Source organism: Siphateles boraxobius, unplaced genomic scaffold, assembly GCF_051911475.1.
Source record: "Siphateles boraxobius isolate OS27281-9 unplaced genomic scaffold, OSU_SipBor_1 29, whole genome shotgun sequence".
Taxonomy (NCBI): domain Eukaryota; kingdom Metazoa; phylum Chordata; class Actinopteri; order Cypriniformes; family Leuciscidae; genus Siphateles; species Siphateles boraxobius.
The window spans coordinates 9,643,263-9,659,161 of NW_027508908.1; the positions used below are offsets into that span (position 1 = coordinate 9,643,263).

Consider the following 15,899-nt stretch of genomic DNA (forward strand, 5'->3'; position numbering starts at 1 on the left):
AGACAGTAGCTGCACTCTGTTCAAGCCAGCACCACCAACCAGGGACGTCGTTAGGCCTATTTTAGGGGGGCTGAAGCTACCCCAAAATGCAACAATAAGTCTCCGGGAGTCTCCCGCATATTGATAGCGGCTCCCTGATGCCGAATTAGTCTCCCAAATTAGTTAAAATCTCCCGGAATCTAGAGCTCGCGAGCTCCAAACCGCGTAGCGCGCACACGACAGAGAGGAAGAGAGCGAGAGTCCTTGCGTGTGTGTGCGAATGTGCGCGCGTGTGCATCACAAAGCTCTTTTTTTTTATGAGTATGCACATTTTGTGTTTCTGTTTACATTTCTTTTATAACTTGAATGTATAGGATGAAATAAATATACTTTCTATTACAGTTACATGCACTTTAGAGGTGTGTTAATAAAGCACCTGTTTGTTACAGTTGTGGTTTGTATTCAACAACACATGTACAATATAGTACAGTTTGTTCTGCTAAATAAACCATGACAGGAAACATGCTGTGGTCAATTGGTTCTTAAACATTGGTAACTTTAAAATGGTAGGTACTTAATTACTTGTGTATTTACTAATTATTGAATCGATATCGAAGCTAATAAATCAATATCGAATCGAAATCGAATCGAAGCCTCAAGAATCGAAATCGAATCGAATTGTGAAATTCCTAACAATACCCAGCCCTAGTTAATAGTAAGAATTGGACCCTAAAACTAAAGTGTGACCAAAAAAACAGCATAAGTGCAGCTCTCACGTTGATGACACCGGGACAGTTAGGGCCAACGAGGCGGGTCTTGTTCTGGCGGAGCAGCTTGTGCTTGACCCGCACCATGTCCTGCTGAGGGATTCCCTCAGTGATACAGACAGCTAGTGGCATCTCTGCGTCAATTGCTTCGATGATGGCAGCTGCAGCGAAAGGGGGCGGCACGTAGATCACGGTGGCTTCAGCGCCTGTGCCATCTTTAGCCTAAAAAACAAATTAAGAATCATTCACAGAACAAAAAAAAATACTTGGTCAAACATCCAATTTTAGAATTTCAGTTGCAGTTGGGCTTTATCTGAAAGTGTTTAAACTGCTAAAGATTAAACACTTCTGTTACTGTTGTCAATGCTTGCTCTAAATAAGTCCCCTTAAATGTCCCCTAGTACCCTCAGAGAATTAGACCAGCTGTCCAAAAAGTAACTGTAGCTCAAAGGAGACTGTCAGCAGTCACACAGGCCATTACCTCCTTCACAGAGTTGAAGACTGGCAGACCCAGGTGTGTTTTGCCCCCCTTGCCGGGGGACACTCCTCCTACTAAGTGAGAGCCATAGTCCAGAGACTGCTGACTGTGAAAGGTGCCCTAGAGACCGAGAGAGAAAAAAAAGAGATCATTCAATGAAGGAAAGAGATGAATTTGGCTTACTGTTCGGCAGAGTCAGCTTGTAATGTATTAACATTAAATGGGTCACATAACAAAACAAAAGGAAAATCTAGGTTTCCTTTTGAGTAAAAGATCTTGGTGTACTATGAAAACATACAGTAACTTTGAGAATGAGAACACAAAACTTCACCCCCTGTCCAAAAAGATACCACTGATTCTGAACAGACAGATACTATCTTTCATAAACACCAAAACAACTAAAGATATAAGTGAAGTGTGTGAAAGTTCACTAAACCTTGAGCAATTTTTGCTCATGTGAAGCACCTGTTGTTTTGCAAATCTTAGCAGTAGAATGGCTGAAGTTTATTTTTAACAAGGTCCATGATCATTTTATTCAATTTGACCTTAACCATTAATACAGCATAATTTTTGATTGGTTGGTAACCACACAACTGATATGTTGTACACTTTCAAAGAAACTGCTAATCAAAAACATTTGTATTGAACTCAAAAGCAAACCCGCTGCCAGAGCATGAGCAGGAGCAAAGTGCAAAGGTGGCATTTCTCAAAAGGCAGAAGTAAAAAATAAGAAGAAAAATAAAAGAGTTGTCAAAACAAGAAAAATAAAAGTATCAAAGAGTGTGTGGGAAAATGGCTTTGAAAAAAAAAATTGACAAAAGTATACAAACTATAGACAATGTGCAGTACATGGACCTCAAAAATAGAACAAATTAAAATAAAGTAGGCTTAAGTAAAATATAAATAATTAAATAAAACAATAAAGAGTAAATGGACCTTAATAAAATACAACAAATAAAAATAAAAAAAATAAATAAAAAATGTCTGTAACATTTTAAATTACATCTGTATAACTAACATGTGACGCACTGATGGGATGGAACACAGAACCCAAACTATTACACAAAGAAAAATATTTTGCGTAATGGTTAGGGCTGGGACGGTTACCGCATTACCACGGTCACATGACTCCAACTTCGGGTCTGAGCTCGTCACCGTCATCACCGCAAAAAAAAAAAAAAAAAAAAAAAAAAAAAAAAAAAACATTGGCCTGCACATGTGCACGTTGTGTCTAATGACATGGATTCATTGATTCTAATGACATTGTGTCTTGCATGGATTTAAGGTTTTCTAAACAAAACTTATCAAATGTTCAATGTTCCATGACACAATAACATTCCATTTTTATTAGAGATGCGCGGATGGGCTATTATTATTTCATCTGCAACCGCATCACAAAACTCATCATCTGTCCGCACCAACGTTTTTTGATAAATTTTCGAAACCGCATCCGCGGCGCTGACTGTTTTCAGGTCTATGAGCGATGCAAGGCGCTGCTGTCGCGAAGCTAGAAAGCTCTTGGCTGTTCTAGAAAGCAGACTGATCCAATGCAGCGAAGATATTTAAAGGCTAAAGTCCCTAGTATCGCCTATTGGCCATGTTATATCCCCAGAATATCAGCAGTGAACTCAGTCTCCGATCGGCGCATAGGGATAAAAATTAATTAATAAATAGCCTATAACGCACATCTGCAACCCTTACCGGTAGGCTACTGTAGCCTAAAATGTTATCATTTCATTTTGAATTTTGTTTAAAAGTAGACATTAAGCTTTATTAAGCTTTATTTATTTCTAATGTCTGTGAGGCAAGTTCATTTGAGACGAGCTCCAGTTCACGCGCAAGAGATTGCCTCCGCGCCTCCACGTCCTCCTGATTATATGTCGGCTATATTTGCTTCTTATTTATTAATTCCAGGCAATTAGTAAATTAAACAGTGATTAAAATTAAGATACAATTTATACAAAACAAAATTTAATTTAAAGAAACTTTCTACAAAACTTAATAAAGTGGTCAAAATCATGTTTCTTTGTATTTAAAGCGGTTTACCGCTATACCGCGGGAATATCTTGCTTTTCAACCGCGGTTAGAAAAAATCCATACCACCCCAGCACTAGTAATGGTCACGCATAGCATATTTTAAGCACGATTTTGCAAGATTTGCAGTATGGAGATGATTCAGCTCACATTTAGCTTGGTTATTAAACGACAGACACTAATGTGGAATATGATATACAGGTCCTTCTCAAATTTTAAATTAGCATATTGTGCAAAAATATTGTGATAAAGTTCATTATTTTCCATAATGTAATGATAAAAATTAAACTTTTATATATTTTAGATTCATTGCACACCAACTGAAATATTTCAGGTCTTTTATTGTTTTAATACTGATGATTTTGGCATACAGCTCATGAAAACCCAAAATTCCCATCTCAAAAAATTAGCATATCATGAAAACGGTCTCTAAACTAGCTATTAACCTAATCATCTGAATCAACTAATCAACTCTAAACACCTGCAAAAGATTCCTGAGGCTTTTAAAAACTCCCAGCCTGTTTCATTACTCAAAACCGCAATCATGGGTAAGACTGCCGACCTGACTGCTGTCCAGAAGGCCATCATTGACACCCTCAAGCAAGAGGGTAAGACACAGAAAGAAATTTCTGAACAAATAGGCTGTTCCCAGAGTGCTTTATCAAGGCACCTCAGTGGGAAGTCTGTGGGAAGGAAAAAGTGTGGCAAAAAACGCTGCACAACGAGAAGAGGTGACCGGACCCTGAGGAAGATTGTGGAGAAGGACCGATTCCAGACCTTGGGGGACCTGCGGAAGCAGTGGACTGAGTCTGGAGTAGAAACATCCAGAGCCACCGTGCACAGGCGTGTGCAGGAAATGGGATACAGGTGCCGCATTCCCCAGGTCAAGCCACTTTTGAACCAGAAACAGCAGCAGAAGCGCCTGACCTGGACTGTTGCTCAGTGGTCCAAAGTTTTTCGGATGAAAGCAAATGTTGCATGTCATTCGGAAATCAAGGTGCCAGAGTCTGGAGGAAGACTTGGGAGACGGAAATGCCAATATGCCTGAAGTCCAGTGTCAAGTACCCACAGTCAGTGATGGTCTGGGGTGCCTTGTCCGCTGCTGGTGTTGGTCCACTGTGTTTTATCAAGGGCAGGGTCAATGCAGCTAGCTATCAGGAGATTTTAGAGCACTTCATGCTTCCATCTGCTGAAAAGCTTTATGGAGATGAAGATTTAATTTTTCAGCACGACCTGGCACCTGCTCACAGTGCCAAAACCACTGGTAAATGGTTTACTGACCATGGTATTCCTGTGCTCAATTGGCCTGCCAACTCTTCTGACCTGAACCCCATAGAGAATCTGTGGGATATTGTGAAGAGAAAGTTGAGAGACGCAAGACCCAACACTCTGGATGAGCTTAAGGCCGCTATCGAAGCATCCTGGGCCTCCATAACATCTCAGCAGTGCCACAGGCTGATAGCCTCCATGCCACGCCGCATTGAAGCAGTCATTTCTGCAAAAGGATTCCCGACCAAGTATTGAGTGCATAACTGAACATAATTATTTGAAGGTTGACTTTTTTTGTATTAAAAAAACACTTATTTTAAAGGTCGGATGAAATATGCTAATTTTTTGAGATGGGAATTTTGGGTTTTCATGAGCTGTATGCCAAAATCATCAGTATTAAAACAATAAAAGACCTGAAATATTTCAGTTGGTGTGCAATAAATCTAAAATATATGAAAGTTTAATTTTAATCATTACATTTTGGAAAATAATGAACTTTATCACAATATGCTAATTTTTTGAGAAGGACCTGTATATAATTTCCCAGCATGTAGCCCAGAAAATAGACTTACAAATGCACTTTATTATGTGAAGCACTTTAAAATCAATGAATGCTGTAAAATAAAATGTATCAGTAAAATACTATTTCCCCATGATTAGGAATTTGAACAGTCTGTGAAAATGGTACGTCACGAACTTTAACCTTCCTTTCCCGATGTGTCCATGTTAATTATTACAAATTATTTTGAAACATCACAGATAAGTCCAAAGGTAAGGGTCGCCCGTATCACATCAATATCTAGCACTGTAATGTTTTATATATAATAAGGAGGAATGAGGAAACCTGGCAAGTTTTCGATCCATTTCCCCTCTTAGCGTCCCCTTGCCAACTTTTCTACCATCATTTGTTCTTATGCTTTCATTAACGCAGAAGTGCTGAGCTAACTTTAACGTTTTTCCTGCACGCTGCCTCCTTAAACAGTGTAACCATTAATTTGAGGTATGGTTTGCTTATGTAGCCGAACAGCAAAGTTAATATGCCGCGATGACACTCCAGTCATTCCTCATCCCCTTCTAATTATAATGAGTGTTCATTAAAACTTCATCTAATAACCCTTTATTATGGTAAAGAGCCGTTTGTAAGAGGGTGAAGGAGAGTTAGAGAAATGCAATGAGAGATTGGAAATAAATCAAAGGGGTGAGAAAAGCAAGGTTATTGGATGCTGTAGACAGCAGTTTTAGCGTAAAGGGCCTGTGGCAAGATGTCAAGAACAATTGTGTCTGTCTCTCCTCACATAATAAAATAAAGCATGAAAGGATAGTACATTTAAAACCCAACCCAACACATAACAATAGTCTTTAAAACGCTCATGTCATATTTTTATTTCATACATTCAAAGTGCCCCTATTATGCTATTTTAAAGGTTCCCATTGTTTTGGAGGTGTCCTACAATAGGTTTACATGCATCAAAGGTTTAAAAAAAAACAAAAAAAAACTTTAATTTATTTGTAATTTGTTTTTATTTTAAATTGCAGATGACCTTATTTCTTAGAAGCTGAAAACAGTTTATTTGAAGATTCGGTCTCTCTAAACCCCTGCTTTCCGTGAGCCTACTCTGCTCTGACTGGATCAGATGGATGATTGGTCTACCTCTCGGAAACTAAACGCCTATTACCATTAACTGAATTTCAGCTCTGGAGGCTTCCTCAGCACTTGTATACACAGTGATACGATCAGAAACGATGGCGTGGGTTATTCCACATCAATTCCAGCACGAGTCGTCATCCTTTTGAAGTGCAGCAATGTGGATGCACAGCGCTGAAAACAGCATCTTCTTGACATGTCGACAACACGAACCAAACTCTTCCAGGCCTCAGCTCGACTAGTGTTTGAGGGCGAGTCAAAGTAGACATGGTTTGAGGGCAGCCAACGAAGACCATAGGCTGGCATTATGCAAAATTGTTACATAGTTACGTAGGTACTATGAAACAGGAAGTGAGACTGGAATTGCTAACGACTTGTTTTAGAAGCCAATAACTTCATTTGTTGTGCACTTTGATCTTAAAAACATTACAGACCTTTTACATTCACAAACAGCTATATTACACACTGCATGAAAGGTCAAATTTGAAAAAGCATAATAGAGGCACTTTAATATATTGATTTATAAACAAATTTATTTATTTATTTATTTATTTATTATTATTATTATTTTTAAATGTTTCCTCCCACTTTTTAGGGCGTCAAAAACTACTTTGCATTCAAAATGTTGTGGCCCACATAATTACAAACAAGAAAGAAAGACTGATCACTAGCCTTCAGCCTTCTTAAACTTATGTGCCAAATTATAAATGTTTGGGTTTCAAAAGCATGCACGCTTTACATCCACCTCATCAGATTCATCTGTTCTGTGGCTCACTGTTTGCAAAACCTGATTTATCCACTTTTTAATATTTTGGGTTAAATAAAACTATAGCCTGTACTGTGTGGTTGATGTCCAGTGTTGCTAGCTTAGCAGTTTGGCTTTTTCCCCTCAAAGTTGCATTGGATTTTCTCCTCCGCGTAAGATTAAGTCGCCCATCTATCGCTGTTTTCCATGTTCGTATAGTTAGTTTCTGGAGTAAATATATAGGCTATAATCTGTGTGTTTACATACAGCTGTTTTAAAAATGGCAGGTGCTGGTGTTTCGCTTGCGTTCGGCCAATCTGCGTACACTATTGTCACGGATATTTCCTATAGTGCTGGTTTAGACCCTACTCTAAAGTAGGAGCTAAATTAGTTCCTCCAAAAGAGTTCCTAGAACTAAAATCGTTGCTAGTTCCTGTGGGGCGAACACGCTGACATCTGGGTACTTTCACCAATAGTTCTATGACAATAGAACTAGGGATGCAACGATACTATTTTTTTCAGAACCAATACCAAAAATTCTAAGTACGAAACCGATCCGATACCAGCGCAGTTTTTTTTTAATCAAGTAGAATTTCTATAACTCTGTGTGTTGAACTGATAATCACTCTTTTGTGTGTTAAACACAATCTACTTAATACAGACAACTTCATTATAAAGAAAAACAAATCAAAAACATAATGATCATAATCTACGACAAAAATGCTATTATAAACTAGATTAGTGGATAATTCAGAAGTAAAATTTACTCTAGAAAAATCACGAGTGCACAATAATTTTATTGAATCTGAACATTTAGTGAAAAAAAACATTATTTAGTGGGGAACAAATAAGAGACAATAAGTGTAGTACTAAATCTGGCAAAATGTTACACACTGCTCTTTGTATTGTTGTAAAATGCATTCATGAAAAACAAGATTAAAAAAAATGTAGGCTATACTATAAAATTAAGACATTTTTTAAATGAATAGCGCAGCTGTTTAATGAGGCAAAAACATACGATAGATAGAACAAGAAAGGCTAAAGTTCCAGAAATGTACAAAAAGTGCCCAGGCCTTGAATGACAAGGTAAGGAAAATAAGACTAAATCAAAATTAAATAACCAAGAGGTTGACCATGTGATTTTTCTCAGGAGATGTTTTGAGCATTTTACTTCAGACACCAGATTATCAACAAACTGCCAAGAGAACTGCTAGCTGGCTACACAAAATAAACTAGCAATCTATTCAGTCAGCATATTTGTATTTGATCTGTGTGAATTACAGAAATATAAGACTTGCTAGAGCTACATTTAGCTACCAAGCAACCTTTACACAAGGATAGATTGATTTTATTTTTGTGACTTGTGCATATCTTGATGAGAAATGATGCAGAGTAGGATAAGTGTGTGTGTGTTGTAGTAGTAAAGAGAGAGAATGGGAGAAGGAAGTGTGTGTGAGGTGGACCTGGTCACCACAGACCCAAATCTTCTCAGCTGTTGCTACTGTCATATGCTGCACTGCCTCTTCATGTGGCACATTGCATGGGTCCCTATAGGGTAATTCCAGCGTTATGGATGTGACATTTGAACTCATAATGACAGGTGAAATGTCTTAATAAAAAAAAAATTATTACAATATTTAAATTGGAAATGCATATTCTCAGAGCACCCAATCTGGGGAATTGACAGGCAAAATATGTTTTTCTAAATTATATTTAAGCACCCCAAAAAAAGGAAAATATGCATGCGTTATGGATGTGACGGGAAATGACAGAGTTGTTGGTATACTGTTCGATTTCCTTTAAAGTCTGTGAACTTTTAAATTCAATGTATAAATATTGCTATCCACATGATGAAGGGGTCTTAGCTGAACATACAAATATCAATGTTTAAAATATATATATTGTTATGAAGTGTATTATGAGGAAAAACCAACGTTATGGACGTGACGCGTCTGAAATACATAGAATCTGTTTGATCAAACAGATGTATATGTATGTATATGTATGTGTGAATATGTATGTGTGTACACACACAAACACACACACACACACACACACACACACACACACACACACACACACACATATATATATATATATATAGCCTGCTATAAAGGGTTGTTATATTGTCATGGTATCTTATCTGAGGTGACAAGGCTATTTGATATGATATTTATATATAACTAGATTTTTATTCAATTTATTTTCCCTGATTGTGTGCGGTTTTTAGTATCATCTTACCATTTTATCCATCTGTCGTTGTGGTAGGCGTTTAGCTTTAAGATAACGCTATCTTCGAGCTGTCAAAACCTGAGCTTGAATGACAGGAAGCGCGAGCGAATTAGAGGGCGCCTGTTTCGCGCCTAAACCAATCAGGTTCCTCGCGCAATTGCAGGACGCCTCTCGACTAGGACGTGAATAGGCTACTATAAACACATAGAAGGAACATTAAAGCAGAGACTATTACGGAAGACAGTCAAAATTAAAATACATTAACAATTAATGTTTGTCATATAGGAGTTCAAATCACAGGTTTCCTCCACAGTCAGGTGAACCGATGGACATTATTGTCCGTAGATGTGAGTCAAGAGCAATGTAACGCATACGTTTTTTGTGTCTAAATGATCGCACGGTTTTCGGCCAGTTTATGGATTTTAATGCACAGTCGCGAGTCAAAATCATCACATTTTATTTTGTATAAATATGATTTGACAAAATAATTGACACGCAATATTATTAGCCTATTATTATTTTGTCAGCGTGATCGTACCGAGCCTCTAAAGGGACGTGGTGGTGGAAAAAGCACATACAGATTACACAATCAGAGAGTTGCCCATTTCTTTTCGTTTTGATCTTTGCAATCTTTCTATAGATAGGCTATATTTCTGAGAGGCATAGCCTACGTTGAGTTTCTGTTATGAGACACGCACAAGTTTATATATAAAATAATTTCTGTCTTGAAACAGATCACAATAGTCATATGCATGATTTAATATGAAGCGTCCGTAACGGTCACGTCCGTAACGCATTATTATGGTTGTTCAGAGCAAAGTAGTGAGATGAATTGTCTATCCTAATAAACATAAACATAATTTAGCTTTGTAAATAGTTTCAAGTTATTTGCATTTATAACTGTCATATTAAATAAACTAAACATTTAAAACGTTATGGACGTGACAGTGCACTGAAGCGTCAAGACCTCTTTATTATAGCCCTTATAAATTCAACAGGCAGTGCTGTTATGACCAAATTAGTATATGTATTTCTCAGGCATGCCTCCATCTTTCTGCAAAATGCTTACTGTTAAAATAAAGTTTAAAAAGGGGGGTCTTTGATACCTTTTTTTGAAAGCATGAAATATGGCTGGTTGAAAATGTAATTTAAGCATTGTTGCTCACCTCATATCTGGTGGATAAACAAGGCAAATTTCTTAAAATTTTTGTTAAAGCACATTAATACAGTATATTACAGTCCTAAATGGACAACTTAAAAATGGTTTTGTTCTTTTGGTTAAAACTTTATTTTTTCATGGTAAAGATGACCTTTGCATGGAATTGCCCTATATCATAACAAGGTAATACAATGTGTAATCAAGTGATGACTGATTAACAGTAATGTAAATGCTAAATGTCCTAATACCTGTTGATACTACAACAATGCAAAGTATATGCTCTTAACCTTGCAGTTTTTCACATATCATGTAATACTAAATTTCTCCATTTCTTTGCACAAAACTCTCCAGAAAGTGCTATTTAATGGTTTATTTTTCGAAAAAAATTCCCGGGGGGGGGGGGGGGCATACCCCCGGAACCCCCTAGGGAGAGCACCCCCACATAATAAATCCCAATTTAATGCCTGATTATAGTGCTCTCTGCTCCAGTGTTGTGATTAAACAGACACACGGTAGAAAAGTAACATGATTAAGGTGCAGCAATACAGTCCAGCAAGATAAAGTAATTGTATGCGAAACCATAGAGCTTTATCTACATATCAAGTATAATAATAGTAACATTATTTGCACGCGCGTGTGCGTGCATCAATATTGATATGGCAATACTAGGGACTTTAGCCTTTAAATATCTTTGCTGCATTCGATCAGTCTGCTTTCTAGAACAGCCAAGAGCTTTCTAGCTTCGCGACAGCAGCGCCTTGCACCGCTCATAGACCTTAAAACAGTCAGCGCGGCGGATGCGGTTTCGAAAATTTATCAAAAAACTTTGGTGCGGACAGCTGATGAGTTTTGTGATGCAGTTGCAGATGAAATAATAATAGCCCATCCGCGCATCTCTAATAAAAATGGAATGTTATTATGTCGTGGGACATTGCGCTCCCCAACTCGCGAAAGATCGGATTTGCTCCATCTTTTGATAAGTTTTGTTTAGAAAACCTTAAATCCATGCAAGACACAATGTCATTAGAATCAATGAATCCATGTCATTAGACACAACGTGCACATGTGCAGGCCAATGTTTTTTTTGTTTTGTTTTTTTTGCGGTGATGACGGTGATGAGCTCTAAAATCTAGCTGTATTCTAACAATAACTTCGCTCTCCTTATTAGCTAGACATAGCCTATTTTGTGAACTGTTCATTCCCAGTTGGCACACATTTTGCCGCCCTTACGAAAGTGCCGCTCTAGGCAGGCTGACGGCGCATAGCATCTATACTAGCTAAGCTACAGTAGGCTACGTGACGTCAGTTGACAATGATGCTTTGCGTTATTTTAATAAATAATAATTATTTAGTTTTGCTCAAAACTTCCTCATGCATAAACGTCTTAGGTTAACAACAACCAGGAGCATTTAAAAATGTTTTAATCTGTTTATTTATTTATTTTTTGCATATGTCAGAGAGTGCTGTAATGCCTGCATTTTCCAACAGGGGTGCTGCAGCACATGCAGCACTCCTACTTCCCACTGCCTTGAGAATAGTATATGCACAATAGGGCTGCACAATTAATCAAATTTTTAATTGCGATTACGATTACGGATGCCACGATTACGTAATCGTTCAAAGCCGCGATTACAAAAGAAAGTCCACTCTGCGTGTGTGTGTTTAGAGCATAATTATGTTATGAGAGGCGAATCACGACTACTTCAGAAAACCCAGCACAATATGACATACCAGGCAGTGACGCAAGTATACGCTGAAATAAAAAGTCTTTCACCTCAGAAAAACGGACTTTACTGTCCTGTCAGCCGTTATACTGTGCTCGTAGCACGCACTCTTCAATTGCACGCGCAAATGCGGCGGCGCGCGCTGTGTAGCCTATAGCTTCACTGTATAAAGTGCAAAAGAAACTACGAGCATGCAACGTCGTTACAATGTAAATTAGTAAGTCACGAAATAAAAGTAAAATACCAATAAATCATGTGTTAGCTGAGAAGGATTTGCATGCAGGTATGAGCTGTTTCATTAACAGTTCTTGTTAGTATTGTGTATTTACCATGGTAAGTGTCGTTTCCATAACCCCAAAATGCCACTTAATTTTCACTTTGTGTTATTTTTTATATTTTTGAATGACTGTGGTGGCTCATATAAACATTGTATTAACAAAAACTAGTTTGGGACTGCTATTTAATTGCTTTAGCATAGTCCTAATGTTTTTCTAGTCTTTACTATGAGTCATTCTTACAATTGATGTGTATGTTAAGTAAACTGGGACAGTACTTGTGTGTGTTAACAATTTTTCTGTAAACATGTATTATAATATGCCTATATATATTCAATGTAGGCTAAATTGTGATAATCGTAATTAATAATCGCAAATACAATTTCAAGGGAATAATCGGCAATTATGATTTTTGTCATAATCGTGCAGCTCTAATGCACAATATCGGATTTTGATTGGCCTCCTCTAACCGATACCCGATCCGGCAAAGAGCGGTCCCGAGCATCGGATCGGTGCATCCCTAAATAGAACTATGAAAAAAAGGTTCCTTCGGTGCGAAAGCGCCTAATGTTTAGTGTAGTTTTTATTCATGCATAAACTGAAAGCTGCATAGACTAAAAGATCGATATTGTCCAAAATTCCCTATCATCCACACATATGGCATTGTTAACATATTGTAGTTTATGCAAAATAGACACCAAAATACACCATAAGAGAAGCACTAATTAAACGCCCCCATTGGAGTCACTGATTTCAGCCTTCCAAAACTGTTTCACCTGAAAATTATTTTTTCAAATACTTTTGGTTGCGGAAATTTCAGTGCATCGCCTTTATGGTCAAGTATGGTGAGATGATCAAATTCAAAATACAGTGAGATTTCCTGTAATTGCTCAATTCTCAGCCCGTTTCCTGTCATTCAAATTGGCCACGACCAATGAGACAGCACTTCAATCAGTATCTAAATAAATAAGGTACTGAAGTGAAATAAAATAACTAAAACGAAACCAGAACTTTTCACATATTTGGGCTGAAATGCAGGGTGTTTTGGGGTGCATAGACTGGGGTTACACACCTGTTTTCCTGTGAAGCCTTGACAGATGACCTTAGTGCTCTTGTCGATGTAAAGGTTCTTCCTGTTGCCAGTATAACAGTGTCTCACCCCAGCCTGCTGCACTGCAAATACAAAGACAACAGCCATGGAATAAGAACCAAGGATCCAATACATAGGCCTACACATCTAAATGAAGTATGACATTTTTTTTTACATTCTTAGTGAAGTCTGCATGATGACCAAATGTTGCTGTTTGTTTAAATATTGGATTTCATGTTTTCATTTTGTGTCCAACACACCTGCCTGCAGTTTATTTATTAATCTGTCACACTAAATGCAAAATGAACTTTGCAGCTATATTAGTAAACTTAGTTTAGGCCTAAGAAGTTGTTGTTGGCTTCTCTTTCACATTACTCTATACGTTCCCTACAGGGCCTGATGTCCAAAGGTCATGCTGCCTTGACCTCTCAAAGAGTTTAGAAATAATACAGGGTTGGAACAGACGACAATAGTTGCAAAGCACCAAGCTGAACCAAAAAATCCAATAAGTTTATCAGTGATCAGCGAACAGTTTTGACTCTTAGAATAGGACTTCAAGAAATAGGCTATTGATCACCGTTGACAGGATTAAACGACCCATCCACATTTCTCTAGGTTAAAGTTCACCAAAACCACGCATAGACCAGGGGTTTTCAAATCTTTTAGATGCCATGGACCCCCAATATGATCATACTTACAACAGATGTGCAATAACTGCATACAGCAAGCATTAAGTTTGTGATTTACGGTTCTTAAAAAGCACAGTATGCAGTGTATCACACAGGGAAGTTAGTCAACACTGCTTTCTGTTCAGCCGGAGTGAAAATTCCATTATTGACAGACATTTGAATTGCACAAGACTGGAAGAGTTAACCAAAATTTTCAAAAATGGCAACACCCTTTCACAGACATTGAAAAATGCTCAGAGCATTTTGATTTTCTACATTATTATTATAGAATAAAACTAAGTATTTAAAATGTTACGCACATGTACAGTCAGTGAAGTAAAAGCAACCACACACCTACATGTCACACTGTCAACACGCGTTCAGTAGACTTATAAAGAATAGTGTAATCCTAGTTGAGGATATGAGCAAAATTGTGATCATAACTGTTGCAAAGACACAGCCTCTGTCCCAGCATATAAATAAGCACAAAGTTACATCAAATGACAGTGCTGTGTCTGTTACCTTCAAAGTTACCCAGATAATATCATTAACATATTAGAGACATTTTAATAAGACAACCTCGTGACGAGGTTGAAATTAATCACATTTACCAGTACAAGTCAACCGTTCATAAGTTCACTGTTAATATGTTACATTTGGTGCTGAAAACAGCAACACAACAGCATTAGCATTAGCTGACTGTCTGCGTTTAATCGAAATCGAAATAAATAAATGACTACCACGTTTACAATATCAGCTGGAACAACGTCAAAAAAAGACAGAGATGTGTTTAAAATGTAACAACACTCGTGTTAGCTTTACTTACAGAGGAACCGGGCAAACAGCCTGCTATGAGACATCTTCGGTCATTCACCAATGACACCGGACAGACATGGACCTAAACGTCAGCGTACATAGTAGTCCTGCTGGATGCCTGAAGAGATATAATGGCCTTCATGCTTCATATTCGTTTTTTTTTTACAGTCAATGGGTAAATGACATCTAAAACACACTATAGCATTTATAAATAAATGTAACTCTGTATTTACAATTAATCCATGAAAACGGGCATTATCTGCCTAAAAGCGCAAGGAATGCTGGACAATGTTGTTCTATAATTTATAATATAATATAATATAATATAATATAATATAATATAATATAATATAATATAATATAATATAGTATAATATAATATAATATGATATAATATAATAGCATTAAATTAATTTGATTATTTGCAGTATTACACCACTAAAAGGAAGTGATACACAGTATTCATATTTAGATTTTATTTACAGTTGAAAACAATACTTTTTTTCTTTTAAATTTTGTGGGGGGTTACATGCAAAGAAATGTGAAGACAGAAAGACACATTGTGAACACGACCACCCAGTCTAATGATCGTTTGATCTTTGATCGTTGATTGCAAAAAAAAAATAAAAAAATAATAGCTTTCATTTTCTTTTCAAAATGACTGAAATATCTGTGAATAGATTGGGGGTAGGACTACAAATAATGAATTATTTTGTACAAATTAAACAAATTGTCTGTACATTTTTTAAACAATTTATTATATTAAAACATATAAAAAATGAACAGCTTACATTAGATGTTTACAAAAAGTGTTCAATGAAATGAAGGAATGAATAAATAAATGGATGGACGAACAGACGGAAGGACGGGAGAACGAACGAATTAATTAATTAATCAATTGGGCCAGGAGTAAAATTACAATTTACAATAAATGGAATGCAATCAATGTCAGGCTATTTATGTACAAAAAAGTAAATAATAATAATTAAATTACATCTTGACGGAATGTTAGAGAAAT

The 15,899-nt window shown here is 37.0% G+C and overlaps 1 protein-coding gene across 1 annotated transcript in view; it reads right to left on the reverse strand.

The window, feature by feature from the left end:
- Nucleotides 1-14,990, reverse strand: part of suclg1 (succinate-CoA ligase GDP/ADP-forming subunit alph) — a 28,116-nt gene extending 13,126 nt beyond the window's left edge. The window contains exons 1-4 of the mRNA XM_077246429.1: nt 14,892-14,990; nt 13,380-13,480; nt 1,228-1,344; nt 756-968 (exon numbers count right to left, since the gene is read on the reverse strand). Of these exons, the coding sequence (XP_077102544.1) occupies nt 756-968; nt 1,228-1,344; nt 13,380-13,480; nt 14,892-14,925 (465 nt within the window). The 5' untranslated portion in view covers nt 14,926-14,990. The remainder of the gene's footprint in view (nt 1-755; nt 969-1,227; nt 1,345-13,379; nt 13,481-14,891) is intronic.
- Nucleotides 14,991-15,899: the final 909 nt, after the last annotated feature.